Genomic DNA, 16921 nt, shown 5'->3' on the forward strand with positions numbered 1-16921 from the left:
TCTCTCTCTCACACTGTGATACTGGAGTTCATGCCATCAGGCTGGCTCTATGCTTATTTTTCACCCCCGTAGTATAAGGAGACCACACCCTAGCGTCTCACGAGCGTCAGCGTCTAGTCAACTGCAAATGTGCAGCGCCACCATTTTCCATAGTACTGACTAGACGCCGACCGACGCTCCAAAGACGCTAGTATGGCATCTCTAAAAAACCTGTACAGTACAAACAACGTCCGCTCTGTCCGCCGTAGACAAATCATATTTGTCCAAATTCCTACCCGTTAGCAGTCAATTCATTACCACCGTTCAGTAAACAAGCACATTTCATAACGCTTTTCGCTGCCTTGACCCGCCGCCGGACGCTTTTTCCGCCGCCATTGTGGTGCGCTTGCACGTGCGTTTGAGCCCACCGACGCGCGACGTTAAGTTATGAGTGATAGCGATTTAATGAACGACCAGTTGTAGAGTGTCAGTGTAGAGCGCAGCCCGGGAGCAGGAGCGGTTGCTGGGGCGCCTGGTCCCTGTCTCTTGTTATAACGGTGCATATGCGTTGCAGTTTCATAACGATTTTCGCTGCCTTGATTCGCCGCCGGACGTTTTTTCCGCTGTCACTGTGGTGTTTGAGCCCGCTGATCCGCAAGTTATAAAAGATAGCGGTTTAGTCTTTTCCATCGGGTATAGAGAGCGTTCGTGACTGCGTGTACTGTAGCTGCAGCACGGGAACTACCTTGAAGTCAAATCTATTGCACTAAGGCACTTGCCTATGCTATAATTAATAAGAAACATCTATCATGCACTGATGAGGGTAATTCCACGAGACTGTAACGTCAGTTACCAATTCTTTCGTGTGTTCTTACATTAATTAAGCAAATTTAAGTATCCAGATAACTACTTGTAGGGCTACGCCAGACATACAGACACCAAAGTAGTTGTGTGTCAGTACTTATTTGTTCATCTTGATCTAAGATCATTTACGATTTTTTGCAGGAATTATTAATACTTCCCCTTAAAAATGTACGAGGGAATTTTAGTAATCATCGAGCTCTGTTCGGATCATTGTTCGCTTTATCTGTCTACATTGCTTTATCACTGCGTTTATGAACTTTCCTGCAAATTCATATCAGAATACTCGTGAAGTTTATCAATTGCACCGTTGCCAAGCCCTGGTGCACTAAGAGGTTGGGAAATACTCGATAGAACCGCGTGTATAATGGCGGAGATAAATAGGGCCCGCATTGTACTTATTATTAACTCAAATGCATTCAATGAGAATATGGAAAATAAATTAATATAAGTACTTATTGTTGAGGATAAATCGATATTTTTATTCCGTTCGTAAGGACAGGCTTATTAATCGCGACTTCGCGGCTAGTCGTCCGTAAAACGAATTTTAATACTGATAGGACATTATTTTGTCCTGATTTTAATCCAAAAACCTGACAACAAAATCACCCTTATTATTGCCTTAATTTACCTTCAATATGAAATAGAATTTTTATAAAAAAATAATGAAATATAAATAGAATGGTGACATAGACGATAAATCGATAATTTTGTTCGGCACAGACAGACTAGCTAGACGTACGTTAAAAAAACATAATTACACTATTATTAACAATAATGCAAACAACGCTCTTATTTCAAAATATGACTACTGTTCTCAAAAAATAAAGCCTTTTAGTATAGTGCGTAGTTGGCGTTCGCCATCTTGCATTCTGCGCGTTTACTTTTGACACATATTTATATAATAATATGGTTAATACGCACTTGTTTTAAAATAACATGAATTCAATACATCGTATAATCGTGTTACTGCGAGGTTTTCAGTGTTGTTCTTTAATAAGGGATGCTCAGGGTTAGTTTACAAACAGTAGCGAAAGTAACTAAGCGGGCGAGGTGTTCAAATTGGGTTAAACGATTATTTTTGTGATATAGTAGGCAAACGAGCAGACGAATCGGTTGCTGGTAAGCAATTACGGTCGCCAATGGACACCTGCAACACCAGAGGGATTGTAACTGCGTTGCTTGCCTTTAAGATGGGAGTACGCTCTTTTCTTGAAGGTTTGAAGGTCGTATCGGTCCGGGAATACCGCAGGCGACAGTTCATTCTACAGTTCGACTGTACGTTGACTAAAATAACTATAACGCCTTTCTCATAAAATCGAATAATGTCCATAGTTACTTATTAGCTTAAAACAGTCTATAGAGCCATTCATTACCATTACTTACCCTAGTATAGGCTCTGTTAATGTTGAATAACAATCATGCTGCAAACTTGAACTTCGACCGACGACAAGTGTAGAGATGTGAACGTGACACTGTATCTGTCGTAGTAGTAATAAAAATAGATACTAAGTACATGTACGAGTATTATAAATATGTATTAGCATACACTGTCTGTTCAATATATATTTATACCTATTGAGGACTATATTTTACATATATCCTTTAACGTTTATGGTTAGTTTAATTAATGTACATAAACAAACTACTGTCACTGTCAAAGTCAATCTAAGTCATCTTCTTTAATACCGCTGCTTAAAATTTAAGTTAAAGGTGTTACTCCATCAATTTGTCGATTGATTTTAAGAGCTATCGCTTCAACGTCAATCGATTGATCTATTAATATGATAATCCTAAATTTATTATGATTGATTTCCATTTGTGCAAAGACTTCTTTTTATTCTTCTTAAGCCGTAAGATTTAACAACACTTGACACTAATGACTATCTAGTGCCCAAACGGGGGCATTCCAAAAAGCATCCTCGTACCGCATTAGTGCATTTAGGCCAACTGATATTTCGACCTACATACCGGCAAATTACGATGCCGTTTCAAGATCAATAGCATTAAATTTAATGTATCTCAGGTGATTTCGTGTTTTGTTATTTAAAATGTAGCCTCGTCTTTTTGTTGAGAAAATGGGCTACACTTACTGGCTTTTCGATGTTCGCCGTAGGACATTTTGAGTTCTGTTGAGTCGTCTGTCTACTCCTGTTCCGAATATAAGTGCCACCTCACCCCACACTAGCGTCTCCCGGGTGTCCGCTTCTTATCAACTGTGTGGCAGCTGCTCGACGCAACGTTGGCGCAACTGCGCAGCGATGCCATTTTCTATAGCGCTGACTAGACGCCGACGCTCAAAAGACGCTAGTGTTCGGTGGCTCTCATACTCGAAACGGGAGTAGACAGACGATTCAACAGAACTCATAATGTCTTATGGCGAACATCGAAGGACCAGAAAGTAGAAATTTCATTTCGTTATCATGCGATATAGTTTAAGGGCTCTACCCTGAGCCTGAGTACTGTACCGCTACCACCTCATCAAAACTGATATTGACAAATGTACGATTATTCGTTCACGTTTATATGATTTACTTTCTATGCATCCCGCTCTTACTCGCACATTAGTGCAAGCGAGATGTATAAAAAGTAATTTAAAACTGGTGCTGGTAGATCGATGAACTTAAGGGCTTTTAGGTAAGACGTGTATGAATAACGGCATTAATCAATATTGCACGTGCAAAAAATTGTCTACTATTGGATTCAATGTCAGTCATACCATACCAGTCTGCCATTTGGCTAAACAGAAGTATTAAATTGGTGCAGGATCTTATAGTATTATCATATTATTTTAGGTTTCATTACTTAATGAATTGATTCATATAGTTTTACTTACCCTATAATAATTGGTCTGATTGCTTGGCCACAATTGTAACGTATGCTTTATTTCCAGATTACGTTGCCGGCGGAGAGCTGTTCACACACCTGTACCAAAGGGAGCATTTCTACGAGAATGAAGTTCGGATATACATCGCCGAGATCATACTTGCGCTTGAGCAGTTACATAAGGTATGCTTCAATGAGGGTTACCGTTTTTGTGCTCACCAGTTGGCGCCACTGTAGAGTGAGGTCTAGAAAAACAGATCTCGAAATTCTGCTTGCTTATTTAAAATAAAACAAAACGTTCTTTCTAATTCTAATATACACAAATAATGTTTACGGCTAAATTTGCCGTATTTTTAACCCCCAAAAATTCTATGCATTTGACGTTTTGGATTGAAGACCTTCGGAAGTACCTTGCGATATATGTATAGCTCGGAATATTATGATATATTTTGGTATATTTCGTCTCTCTCACAATGTCACTAGAAGACAGGGATATATATTTTGGTATCGATGGCGTGTGCAATCACCACACTGGCACATCTATTCTATAAGATATCTGTATCTTACGGTATATGAATATATATTATCACTCCGTCTGTGACGGGCTCTAGATACACGTTACGTAAATGTTGTTTTAAAATAAGATAATAACTTTCTATTGTATAGGAGCGGCATTTTGGCGGAGGGCTCATGTGACCTGAAAATTCGTAAACTTTACTGCGAAGACATAAGGTCCTGTCATAGATTTAAATAACCGATATTAATCCCAACGTGTAACTTTTCACCACCGAATTTGTATAACATGACATCTGTCCAACTAACTGTCAAATAATTAATGGTTTAACCGAAGTTGGTCAGTAGGACACGCAGTGGGGTGATTCAGTAAGTTGTAGGAGGGATTTAAATCTTCTTGGGTAGAGGTGTTGGGTTAGAGCCGGCGTAGCTTTATTTCGCGTTCAATAGCGCATTGTGATATGTCTACTTGGAAAATAAAATCTTTATATTAAACATGTAACTCCTCTGGAGTTGCAGGCGTACATAGGCTACGGAGACTGCTTACCTTCAGGCGGGCTGTATGCTTGTTTGCCACCGACGTAGTATTAAAAAAAAAACAATAGTTTTAGTATTCGAGCAACACCGGCTTCCGACACGTCAGAAGGGAGGAGCCTAAGCGATATCTTACCGAACAAATCTTTCTGCCATTTTTTGCGGGGGGAAACGTGCAGTCGCACTTCTCACTCACTACATACAAAATCCAATCTGTAATGAAGACACAAATACATAGAAAATTACACGTCAAAGACAAATCTTGCACACCTCGATCTCTTTTTGTGTACGGACGAGTCACAACATGCACCGCCATAGGTACAGTTGTACCTATGCTTTGGCAGAGGGGAAATAGTATGAATGCCGTCTCCCTTCCCTGTGTTGCTCGAAGGTTTTAGTAGTTTATTTTTGTTTGCATTGCCAATCAGTGGTACTTTGCCTTATTCTGTCAAGAAGTGAGAAATGTTTTATAACTTTATAAACGTTTAGTTGGCGTAACATTTTTCAAACACCTTTTCTTTTCCATTATTAATTTATCGTATGACATATGTACATGTCACTGGCTTACATATAAAAAGAATAACTTATAGTCTTCTAAAACTTAACTTCCTGTATTATTACAAGTAGGTGGGTCAAAATTCTACAAGCGTGACAGAGTGGTCAGAAACAAGACAAATAAATTAATTTTGATCCAGGTATCTCTTTAGATCAAGTTCCGTGCCAAAATTTGCGTGACATTATCCTTTGTCACTAACAGAATAAGTCTGGATTCCATGGTTGATTTCTAGTAGGTTTTCTCAACTCTATATTAATTTCAAGTTTACTAATATATAACACACTATTATATCACAGGAAACTACTCGGATCTTCACCGCTGAAAACTTGCCAAATTTTCCAACATTGTCAAATGGTAATTTAAAAAACTCATTCTCTGTCTGCCCGGCTCTGAAAAAAAATGTTGGCAACATTACACACGTAGTGTTTCATCTTGTGAAATGATATTCTACTACTTTTGTATATGTAGGTACCACTGTTATTAAATTGCGCCGATTGCGCGGTTGTTTTATGCGATACACGCAGCGTTAAACGCATGCGATTAACGGAATGTAGAAAAAAAAAAAACATTTCACATCAAATAATCTAACCGTCACGTATATTGTTTTACGCGGCAAACGCAGCGCTAAGCGCATTGTCATTTCATTTACCATACATTCAGTGATCGCATGCGTTCAACGTTGCGCGCTTTGATCATTTTTAATGATCTTAATATAATTTAAAGATCACCGATAATGAAGAGTTTTGCTTTTATTAGAAGTACCTTATTAACTACAAGTCAGCTTTAATCGTTTATATTTATCTGTCATTTTGAAAGGAAGGGATAAAACATAAATAAACTAGAAAAGGTGGATGAACTTTGAGAGATGATATGAAAAGAAAGCAGGTGAATGATGAAGTGACGAATGACAGAGAAATGGAGGAAATAGACACGCCGATCCCTAGCGATGGGGGCAAGCGAATGATAAATTAACTGACTGAGGCTTTAATGTTTTATGAATAAGGAGGTGTTTTAATGGTAATGATTTAGTACAACAAATTCTTTGATGTCATAGCGTTAAAGAAATCACGGTAAAAACACCCTTGTGAAAACAGGCATTATTATTGTGTTAACAAAACAATCATTATAAGATTCTTAGAAGACAACTTACTTCAAAAGAAAACACGAACAAAATATTAAAATATCAAGATGTGAAATTTGTACACAAGATAATTAGTACAGTGTGAACTTCATTCAGGAAGTAAGTTTGTTCTTTTAATGTGAATTTTATGAGTAATTATTGTTGTGGTGAAACAAAGACGGGTGCCAACAAACTTGCATTTATATCATTTTAATAAGGTTTACAATTCTTTACTTACGACTAATGAAGACTCATTGGGTTTGTTTCAATTCTGCGTATTAGGAGTTTTACCTGTCATCCGATTTGGCACACCTCCTGCGTGTTTCTGGAAATACCAGTTTATCACACAGGTCTTTTTCCGATGAATAGTGATTCAGGACTGTTATTATTAGGGAGAAATTATTTTGTGACGAGGAATTGGCTTGAATTCACTTTGCTTCTTCAAACCCTCCGTCCAGGTCTTTCTAAAGTTGAAAAAAATCGCCATCAACAACAGTAATAGGTCTCTGGGCGGCTGTTGAAGTACGAGTAATTCTATAAAATTTACCACAACAAACTTAAGCCATGTTTGACACCATTAGTTTGCGTAGCTTGTGCTTATCGTCTGAATTTCTTGAACAGAACGCAACACAAGCAAACAGCAACGTCACAACAACACTTAACTGGCCATTAGTGGACCATATTCCGTTGCAAGTTCCATGAGATTTAGGACACACGTCTTTTTGTTGTGTTACTGCAACTCTTTCTATTGTTCACATCCAAATCATTAGTAATTCCAACCAATAATTTTCTCCCCCAGCTCGGCATCATCTACCGCGACATCAAACTGGAGAACATCCTTCTGGACGCCGAAGGCCACATAGTTTTGACTGATTTCGGCCTGTCGAAGGAGTTCTGCGGCGGAGAGAGCAGAGCCTACAGCTTCTGTGGAACCATCGAGTATATGGCACCAGAGGTTGTTAGAAGCGGCAGTCAGGGGCATGATATCGTGAGTACTTTCATATATTAACTTTAGGAAGATTATGGCAGGCAAACTGGGGAATATTCTCCTGGACGCCGAAGGCCGCATAGTGTTGACTGACTTCGGCCTGTCCAAAGAGTTCTGCGGCGGAGAGAGCAGAGCTTACAGCTTCTGTGGAACCATCGAGTATATGGCATCAGAGGTTGTTAGGAGCGGCAGTCAGGGGCATGATATCGTGAGTACCTTTATATATTTAACTTTAGGAAGATTATGGCAGGCAAACTGGGGAATATTCTCCTGGACGCCGAAGGCCGCATAGTGTTGACTGACTTCGGCCAGACCAAGGAGTTCTGCGGCGGAAAGAGCAGATCGTATACCTTCTGCGGATCCATCGAGTATATGGCGCCTGAGGTGGTCAGGAGCGGCAGTCAGGGGCATGATATCGTGAGTCTGTACCGTTAGATGACTTAGATTATTATGTTTTTAATGGGATCTAAGTTCCAAGTCAGAAATTCAAGAAGTGTCTAGTGTAAGCGCGTTTAGAATTAGAATAGTTCTATTTTAAGGGTGCCAGTCAACCAACCTAAAGTGATAGACAGAAATCAAACTGCATTTTTTTAAATTGGAATTAGGGATATTACAGAAAATGGAAACTAGCTAGATAAATTCTAGAATTCCTGAAATTTCATAATTACACAGGTTGAATTGTCCTCATTTCTAGTTAAGTCATAAAACTATTTTGTAGCAATACACAAAATAGCAGATGATAACAAAATTATAGAAACTGTCATGCGACATTGAATTAATGCATTATTATTTATTATACAATCATTATAACCATTGAGAGTCTGTATTGTCACGCTAATTACATATTAATAGCTGATATATTAAAATATCTGTTAATAATTATGGCCGTAATGTTGTCTCTTATGCTCAGACTTTGGACTAAAATGTGTAGGTACCATCTCCACACCGTTAATTCACAGTTCTTAGGCCTTATTAAGAAGACATAAAGTTCACCGATGTTAAGAATGTTCATAGATAAGAATGTAGCTGATAGTACTATTACCCAGCCAAATATAATCGTATATGAGCGAAGTATCTTAGTTACGCAATTTGTATTACTTACTTACTGAGAAAAGCTGAAACAGCGTACAATTAACACTAAATCGTAAGCATTTACTTGTTTCTACTCCCAAACAGCGAGTTTAAACGTGGAAGTAAAATTAATAGGAACATTGCGTAACCATTTAGTTACGGCTGCACACGGTTCCGGTGGAACTGTTTTACGGGTTGTTTTCTGTTCAGAAATATCTACACTTCTCACGCATTCAAAAACATCTTTACTCTGACATACAATCAAAGAATTTTATTTCAGTACCATTTCGTACTTTGTCACATTGACAATCAATATACAAGTCGGTACAGTCTCGTCTGAAAATATCGATACAAAAAAAGTGCCAAAAATATGTATATGCTACTTTAACATATGGGCAATAAAGTCGTGTATACATATTTTTGGCATTTAGTATCGATATTTTCAGAAGTGACCGTATCTCATACTATTGACATGGAACTGGATTATAGCCGATCTCAAGAGCCTTATTAAACGCCTTTTTAACATGATATTTTTGCAGTTGATTTGAGAAACTGTGATCCGTTTTTCGAACCTTGGATATTTTGAATTCAATCGATGGTCAATTACACTAAATAAAAAACAAAGTCGTTCAACGTTGTTGTTATGTAACTAAAATTCAACCGGATCACGTCTAATAATAAAATAATTTGAATGAAGAAATCAAGAGAGTCAAGTATTCAAGAAATCGAGATACTAATATGCCATATTATGATGCTTTTAACATTCTTTAAAGTTAATATTACGAAGTGTGATATTTTCGTCTCCGTTACGGTATCCGGAGTGAATTATGTTATGTGTTTTATTTTGACCTACTTTTGGTTTAGAATCTTGACGTGTTCAAATGTTATGTTATGTTTATATTTATATGACATGTCTGGTAAAATAAAATGTTTATTAAGTCTATGACAGAATTCGGTGTTTATACAAGTTACACATTTTTCAAAACATGATTTTCTGACCTGAATCTCAATAAGGTATACTCGAAAATTAAGCATTGTTCGAGTATTTCACACTAGGTAGTTTGATATTTTATATTAACTTAAAGATGAATATTAAAACACTTTTTAGACAAAAGGGTATTTATTGTTATAAATATTCATTTAAAAATCGATAGCCGACCTTGCCTTTCGCTTGAAAAATTTACAAATGAATACAGTTATTCTAAATAACAGCAAGAATATAATTGCATTTTTTACTATCACGAATGTAAACGAGATTCTTAATACTGACAATATTCTACAACACTCTTTAGAGCTCGTAAATTAGGTGGTAACCGTATTTCCCCCCTTTAAAAAACGTCAAAATTTCGGCAGAAAAAGTAGGCAACCACGAAAATACAAATACAGTAGCTAAAGCCATTAGGGTCAGGTCGTGTTCAAATGCCTTTCCCCGCTGCTTTCATTTTTCTTATCGTGCTTGTCTCACTTTTTATGCGTATTTTAAATATATTTTAGTTATGGAGTTAGTTATGTGGGAATGGTAGTCTCCATTTATAAGTCTCTAAGTAGCAGCAAAATCACTTAGTGTGGGAAAAGTATTTCCCATATGCTTTAACTTTTCTGAAGGCTTTTCGTGATGTTCTTGGTCAGAAGTGTTATATTCGTAACGTAATGCGGTTGTGGAGTCGTGCTTTATTTAGGTCTGAGTATATTTTAAATATATATGTTAAGTAGTCAAAAATGGAGCCACTTAGAAACTTATAAATATCTATGTATTTGCATCTACATATAAGAGGCTTAATTACACTTTTAAATTCAGAAAATAACGAATTGTATCTTTATCTGTTTCGGATAAAATAGATATAGAAACTTTTAGTTTCTCATTTTGCACTTTTTTATATTGATAAGTCATCCGTGCAATTCTAAATTTAATCAGGCCTATTTCCCTGTTGTTTCCACTTGCTACACTTGAGACTTGACACACTTTTTCGTTTCATTCACTTTCATAGCATTCTTCATACACGCTTTCGGGTTTAGTGTCTTGACTTGATAATTATGTATACTTACAGTTCTAATACTATTGTAATAAGATCTATTATTGTTTGTTATACATTTCTGTGCAATGTTCTTGCACCGACAATAGACCCTGCTCGGTTTATGTAACCATACCATTTAATCTGCCCATGTTTACATTGCTTCGATTTTAAGGCCAGCTATTCAGTACCTTACCAACATCAGCTTAGTTTTTTGACAGATGGTAAACCAATAAAGCCTATGAATGATCAATAAATTGTGTTGACCGTCATTACTTTTAATTTAATAACTTTGAAAGTATACTCCTGTTTAAAAGTTTGCTTGTGAGATCTCTCGGCTTCAACTTTATCACCAGCTATTTTATACTACAATTATTTTGCCGTGGTATGTAGAGAAACGATATATAATTGAAATTAAATGAGGATTAGACATGTGTTCATGTTTTTTTTTTCTATCGAGCCTACTTGAACCTAAAGGTTTGGCTTGGAGTATAATGTAGTTTCCGTGTGATTTTTTTCATGGTCTTTGTGAAAACGTTTAACTGTTCAACATTTTGCGTTTATTGAAAATAGTTCTTGTATGCATGAGTGTTACATTAGCTTGCATGGCTATTGGAACATCTTCCCAGCTATGCGCTGTGAATGAAACCAATCTGTTAATAGAAAGTTAACGTATCCAACAATACACTCTATTTCACACTTTATGCCTTTGTTTTAAGAATTATTTCACCTTCTCTTATGTATACTTTAGAAATAACATAGCCAGGCAATATAAGACTTAACTACGATGAAATAAGTGGTCTTCGTTTGTATGTTTTCATTGTTATGTATTGATGGATCACTCAAGGTAGTAATTAGATCTAACCGCAAGAGATAGTGGAATCTTTTAGAATCTTAACGGTTTAATTGCTAGTTTTGCTTTGAAAAATTCAATAAAATTGTCTAACAAGTAACATACATATTTATATTATGGTAACTTTGTTGCAAATATATAAAGCGCAGCCATAAGTTAAACTCAAGTGTTGCTTTTAGTACAGTCATGTCTGAAACTATCGATAGAAACAAATGTGTATACACGACCTTATTACCCATATATTAAGGTGTAAGTTTACATATTTTTGGCAGTTCGTCGTCCTTATCTATATTTTCAGATGTGACCGTACTTTTGATAAAGGGAAGGTAACTCATCTGGCATCCAATAGTTAACTGTCAAACTTTCGATTCGTTTGAAAAGCGAACGTAATTACGGTTTATGCAACTTTACTGGCCCTTATTACTTTTACTTTCAGTCCACCTGTTCACTGTTTTGTTTTTAGATTTGTGGTACTAACAGCATTGCATCACAGCATTACTCTTTTCTTTACCCGTCGCTTCCTAGTTACGCGATATCGAGTTAGCTAAGAGAATCAAAATATGATCCTAAAGAAACTTTGGGTTTGTGTTGGAATATTTAGGCCCCTGATGGGAGCTGCGGGGTTAACTGACCTGACCATTCACGGACCTTGTATTTTAATAGTACATTACTATAGAGGCTGGGAAACGAAGAGTTGCCGGACTTGTAGGCCAAGTAGATATAGGGATATGCGGCCGGCAACCCCGTTTCTCGCCGAGATCTGTATAGTGCTTTTCTCAAACTACAATGAAAAAATGTAGTAAGTAATTTAAAGTGTAGTAATTTGTTTTATTCGTAGGTGTTTACACAGCTAAAAACCAAATTACGAATCTACTACTATTGAATGCCAAGACGTTGCCACAATTTGACGTTTAAAAACAAAAGAAGGTTGTTTTACAGGCTTAGGTGTGTAAGACTGTATGAAATTCCTGTACATATCATCTTCATGCTTCACTCATCGCACCGGATGCGTAGTATTTTCGGGCCTAATTTGAAGTAAGTCATGTCAACATTTCATTGCAAGTTTGAGAAAATAATTTGGATTCGTAAACTAATATTTGAAACATAAATTTGTGTATCGATATGTCAAACTCTTCAACATTATTTCAAAATAGCAAAACAAACAAATTATACACAAACCGACAAATACAAAACACTGCAGCTGACAGGGCAAAGTTTCACAAATATTAAGCCGATTTCTCCAGCTTGACACCTTGGATACAAGCCAGAAACTGACTCGAATTTTACAAAAATCCAAGACTAAACTGCCTATAAGCATAAAAATCTGCGCTTGCATTCGCAGCTCATCACTACATGCAACCAGTACAAACTGATACGCGATTATTCAAAGTTGTTCGACTTTTGAGGTCAAGATATATCGGATTCAACTCAATACAGAATTTGAGTTGAATGTGGTAACTGCATTGTGCATCTCTTTCATACTTTTTAATATCGCATCTTGCTTCGCTCGCGTTTGGACCGTGACCTACATGTCTCCGCGGTCGCTTGGCGCTAATTCTGTGCTATCTCCGAAATCCGAATATGTACTATGTGTAGTAAAAATGTTGCTCGTGGTATGCGGACTGAGATATATCTGAGCGAACAAGATGCTAAATGTATTTCTGTAGTAACTCCTGACCTGACCCTAAAATTCACAAAGCGCCTTATAGAGGCTTCTGATGACCAGAAGGCTGGCCAATATTTTGCTCAGCGGATCAGCATTGCCATCCAGCGGCCGACCTTCTGGGCACCCTTCCGAGCGACTTGGACTTAAATTGAAGCGTTTTTATTATGTTTTACATACTTGTTTTTTTTGTGTCAATAAAGTAATACTACATTTTAATACCAAATTTTAGAGCAAATTAGGCACATTTTACGTTCTTGATATTTGTTATTTAGTTTTCGAGTTACGAAACCTGTGGACACAAACATTTATCAGTTTTAGAGCCAAATGTCCGGCAATGCGGACAAAATAGTTCTCAGTCTAATTATACGTGAGTCGGGTAGTGACGGACAAGGCCTTCTAAATAAAATAAGCGGTATTTGTATACTGTGCACACGATTATTATTACACACTTTTATTTTGCTTCACTGCGTATATTTCTGTGTATGTATAGATGTATGTATTTGTATATATCCATATATGTGTTTTATTATAAACTTAAATTTGAACCACTTCCCGGTGTCTGATTGAGCTGAAATTTGGCATACTTCCGTATTTCCGATGACAATTCAATAATATGCTAACTTGGAGCTGATCTGCTGATGCAGCCGGAAGGTAGCCAAGGGAACACTTCGATCGAAAAACATAGACATATTGAGTTTAGACTCATAGAAAGATCTCGAGATCTTGATAGGCATACCTTGGAGAGAAAGTATAGTGTGTCATAAAATATTTTTGACGGTAACTTGTCTTTTACTAGCTTATGCTCGCGACAGACATACTGTCGCATTTATATTAAGTAGGGATTATATACTAGTTTCATAGATCTCACCTAAATGACGGCAAACCATTTCTCGAACCATAGACTTAATAGTATTAGTTTGTTGTCATTGAAATCCATACGATTTGACAGTATGTGGACTTTGTGGACTAATAATATTAGTCTTTTACTGTTCGAGAAACGGGCCCCTGGTTTAAATTATTAGCTATTGCTTTGAAGAGATCCAGATCATATTTATCAGGAAATTTAGACCACGGGAGCGAACAATCTAAAATCTAGACTATTAACATCGAACATCGCAAATCGATATTTCATCTTTCTCTGTCGAACCGATATGCGGGAGCAATAGATTAGAGGATAGTGCAAGACAGCTTCTCAATACAAACGTAATCCCCATTTTCCTCCCTGGATATTGACATTTTGGAAAAAACTTTTAAATTATTTATTGTATATTTCCCATAATTAAGCTATTTATTCCCCTCCGTTTGATTTTATTCGATTAGATTATTATATGAGTTAAGAGCAAAAAAACACATTCCATACAAATTTTTAAAAGATATTTAACTATAATAATTTAAAAAAGGGGTTGTGGTATACCTTTATAAAATTGCGTTAAAATATTTACTACGATGTTAATATTCATTAAAGGAAAATAGGACGTCGTCCTCTTTCGTCTAATAGATAGGTCCATTTAGTTTGCCTTTATCACTATTCAGCCAAATATGCTAAAAATCTTTAGCATTGTTAGCTAAGGAAATATCTAAAATTGAAAATTCACGACCAGGAAAATTTTGGACACACTTATACTCAAGGTCGTTTCAGGTGGACGATTGTGGCACAAAAACACGCTGATGTAAATATCTAGGTCGCCCACTAAACAATACACGGAGATCAAGGCAGCTACTGACCTATACTAATATTCAAATTCACGCAGAATAGGTGTATAGAATTCTAACTGTCTAACGATATCAATGTTTGACAGCGAGGCAGAAATCACTCTGTCCCTCTCTAACTTGTAGCCGATGGGGTTTTTCGGCATGTACGACTTGTAGCCATGGAAGTTTTTTCAGGTCTCTAGTTTTACTATCAAGGTTTGGTAGACTAGCGAGACTGCCATCTTGTGGCCTGAATTGGAATCATAAACTGTACAATGTACGTTTTCTTGTGCATTATACATAGGTCACTAGATAAGTTTTGCAATAGACAAATATGAAACAAAGATATGGCCTATCACATATACTTTTTAAAACTATATTACCATAGACAATGATTAGCCGGAAAGTATTTACTTTCTTTTTAAATTTACTTATTAAAAAATCTTAACATTGTATGGAATTAAAATGTTGTATAAAATATGCGTAAATCGTCCTTAGCCCACGCCGACGTTGTCAAAGTTAAAATCAGTTTTTTAATAAGTAAATTTAAAAATAAAGTAAATGTTTTCCGACCAAAATTTGTCTATGGAAATATAGTTTTATAAAATATATGCGATAGGCCACCTCATAGTTTCATATTTGTTTATTACAAAACTTATCTAGTGAGGTTCTGCCATCTCGGAAGATTCAATTTGACATTTAAACTTCGCGCCACTAAACAAGGGGCTCCAGCTGCCTCCTACAGTTCATGCACGCTACCAAAAACAAATGACAAAAGTTAAAATCAAGTTACATATAGAGTGTTTAATATGTCCTACATTATCACCTCTGGATGCCTAAACGTTGAAAAACCAACCTATACGTATATACTTATTATAGAAAGTATACTTAAATGCAAATGATATAAAATTATAACTTCTTATAGAAATTAAAGTCAATGAATTAAGTCAAGGATGCATAAATAAATGCGCTTTATAAATAGTAAATTCAATGCAAATGATTGTAGGTGATTGAATTAGTAGGTTCACCACGAATATGGAGCAACTCCTTTACTTATAGGTTGCTCACCCGGTATTGTATAGTCCTAGCCCTAAGTATAAGTGTTGCATGATAGATTTTAGGAAATTGTAATAGACATAGTTTAACATTATTATTTAAGGCTGTTACTAACACTTATATGGGTTATGCCTGAATTAAATTGAATTTAATGTGGCTGGCCAGGCCGAACTTGCTCTTAAATACTCTATTGCACGCGTGACAATAAAGTTAGCTAACTGCGTTGAACGTGTACACGTAGGTCTAGGGGGGGGGGGGGGAAGGATAATTTGTCTCCAAAATGGATTACAAGGTCAACATCATCTACCGGCTTACTAATTAACTAACATCGCCATCTAAAGACAGTTTTTTGCATACCAAGCCCATTCCGATGCCCAATATCGTATAAACAATCTTACGTCCGATGACCTATGTGTCACAATCGCACCTACCACTCAAAAAACAACCTTCAACCAATATCATAGGGTACTATTTCGAATAAACTCAATATGTTTATAGAACCGACTTTGTTGTAAACCCGAATTGTGATGATTAAGTCATATTAGACTTTATTCCGATAGGGCTGGACTGGTTTTTGATTGATGAATAGTTAAAATAGTTCTTTGTTGAGTAGTAGTGCGTTGAACTAGCATTGTTTACAAATGCCCATAGGTATATATTAAGGCAATCGGTGGCAACGTTTAAAGCGTCTCGGAATTAAAATCGATTGACTTGGCTGTACTTCTCCAATATACAATACATACCTACTATATGAAAGCTTAAAACCAAATATGAAGAATAAGAAAAGGGTAATTTAATAATATGCTTAAAAATAGGTACTTGAATTGGAAAAACCACAAGTGATCTCCATCATGGTTGTACTAAGAAATAAAAAAAAAATCAATAAATTTTTCTGATTTGTCCAACTCTCCCAGGCTATTAATGTCTGTACTGTAGACCCTACCAGGTAGGGTAGGTAGGGTGTACCTACTACTCAAATCCAAGGTCGTTCATTTTGCTTTTGCTTGCTTGCTTTCATTTATCTTATCAGATGTAATCTTTATGTTTTGTCCTAATATTGCTAAGTTGTGTAATAATATTAATAATACTGCAAGAGATGTACGATAACGCTTACATAATTATATACTAATCAAGCAAACACAGACATTAAAAGATAACCGGCCACAATATAACACAGCGAAAACCCCACTGACC

At 36.4% G+C, this 16921-nt stretch overlaps 1 protein-coding gene across 1 annotated transcript in view; it reads left to right on the forward strand.

Annotated features, from left to right (window-relative positions):
* LOC133531019 (ribosomal protein S6 kinase alpha-4-like) overlaps positions 1-16921 on the forward strand; it is a 126501-nt gene that overhangs the window by 54176 nt on the left and 55404 nt on the right. Inside the window, exons 5-6 of the mRNA XM_061869094.1 lie at positions 3734-3849; positions 7189-7377. Of these exons, the coding sequence (XP_061725078.1) occupies positions 3734-3849; positions 7189-7377 (305 nt within the window). The remainder of the gene's footprint in view (positions 1-3733; positions 3850-7188; positions 7378-16921) is intronic.

This window comes from Cydia pomonella, chromosome 24 (assembly GCF_033807575.1).
Source record: "Cydia pomonella isolate Wapato2018A chromosome 24, ilCydPomo1, whole genome shotgun sequence".
Classification (NCBI taxonomy): Eukaryota; Metazoa; Arthropoda; class Insecta; order Lepidoptera; family Tortricidae; genus Cydia; species Cydia pomonella.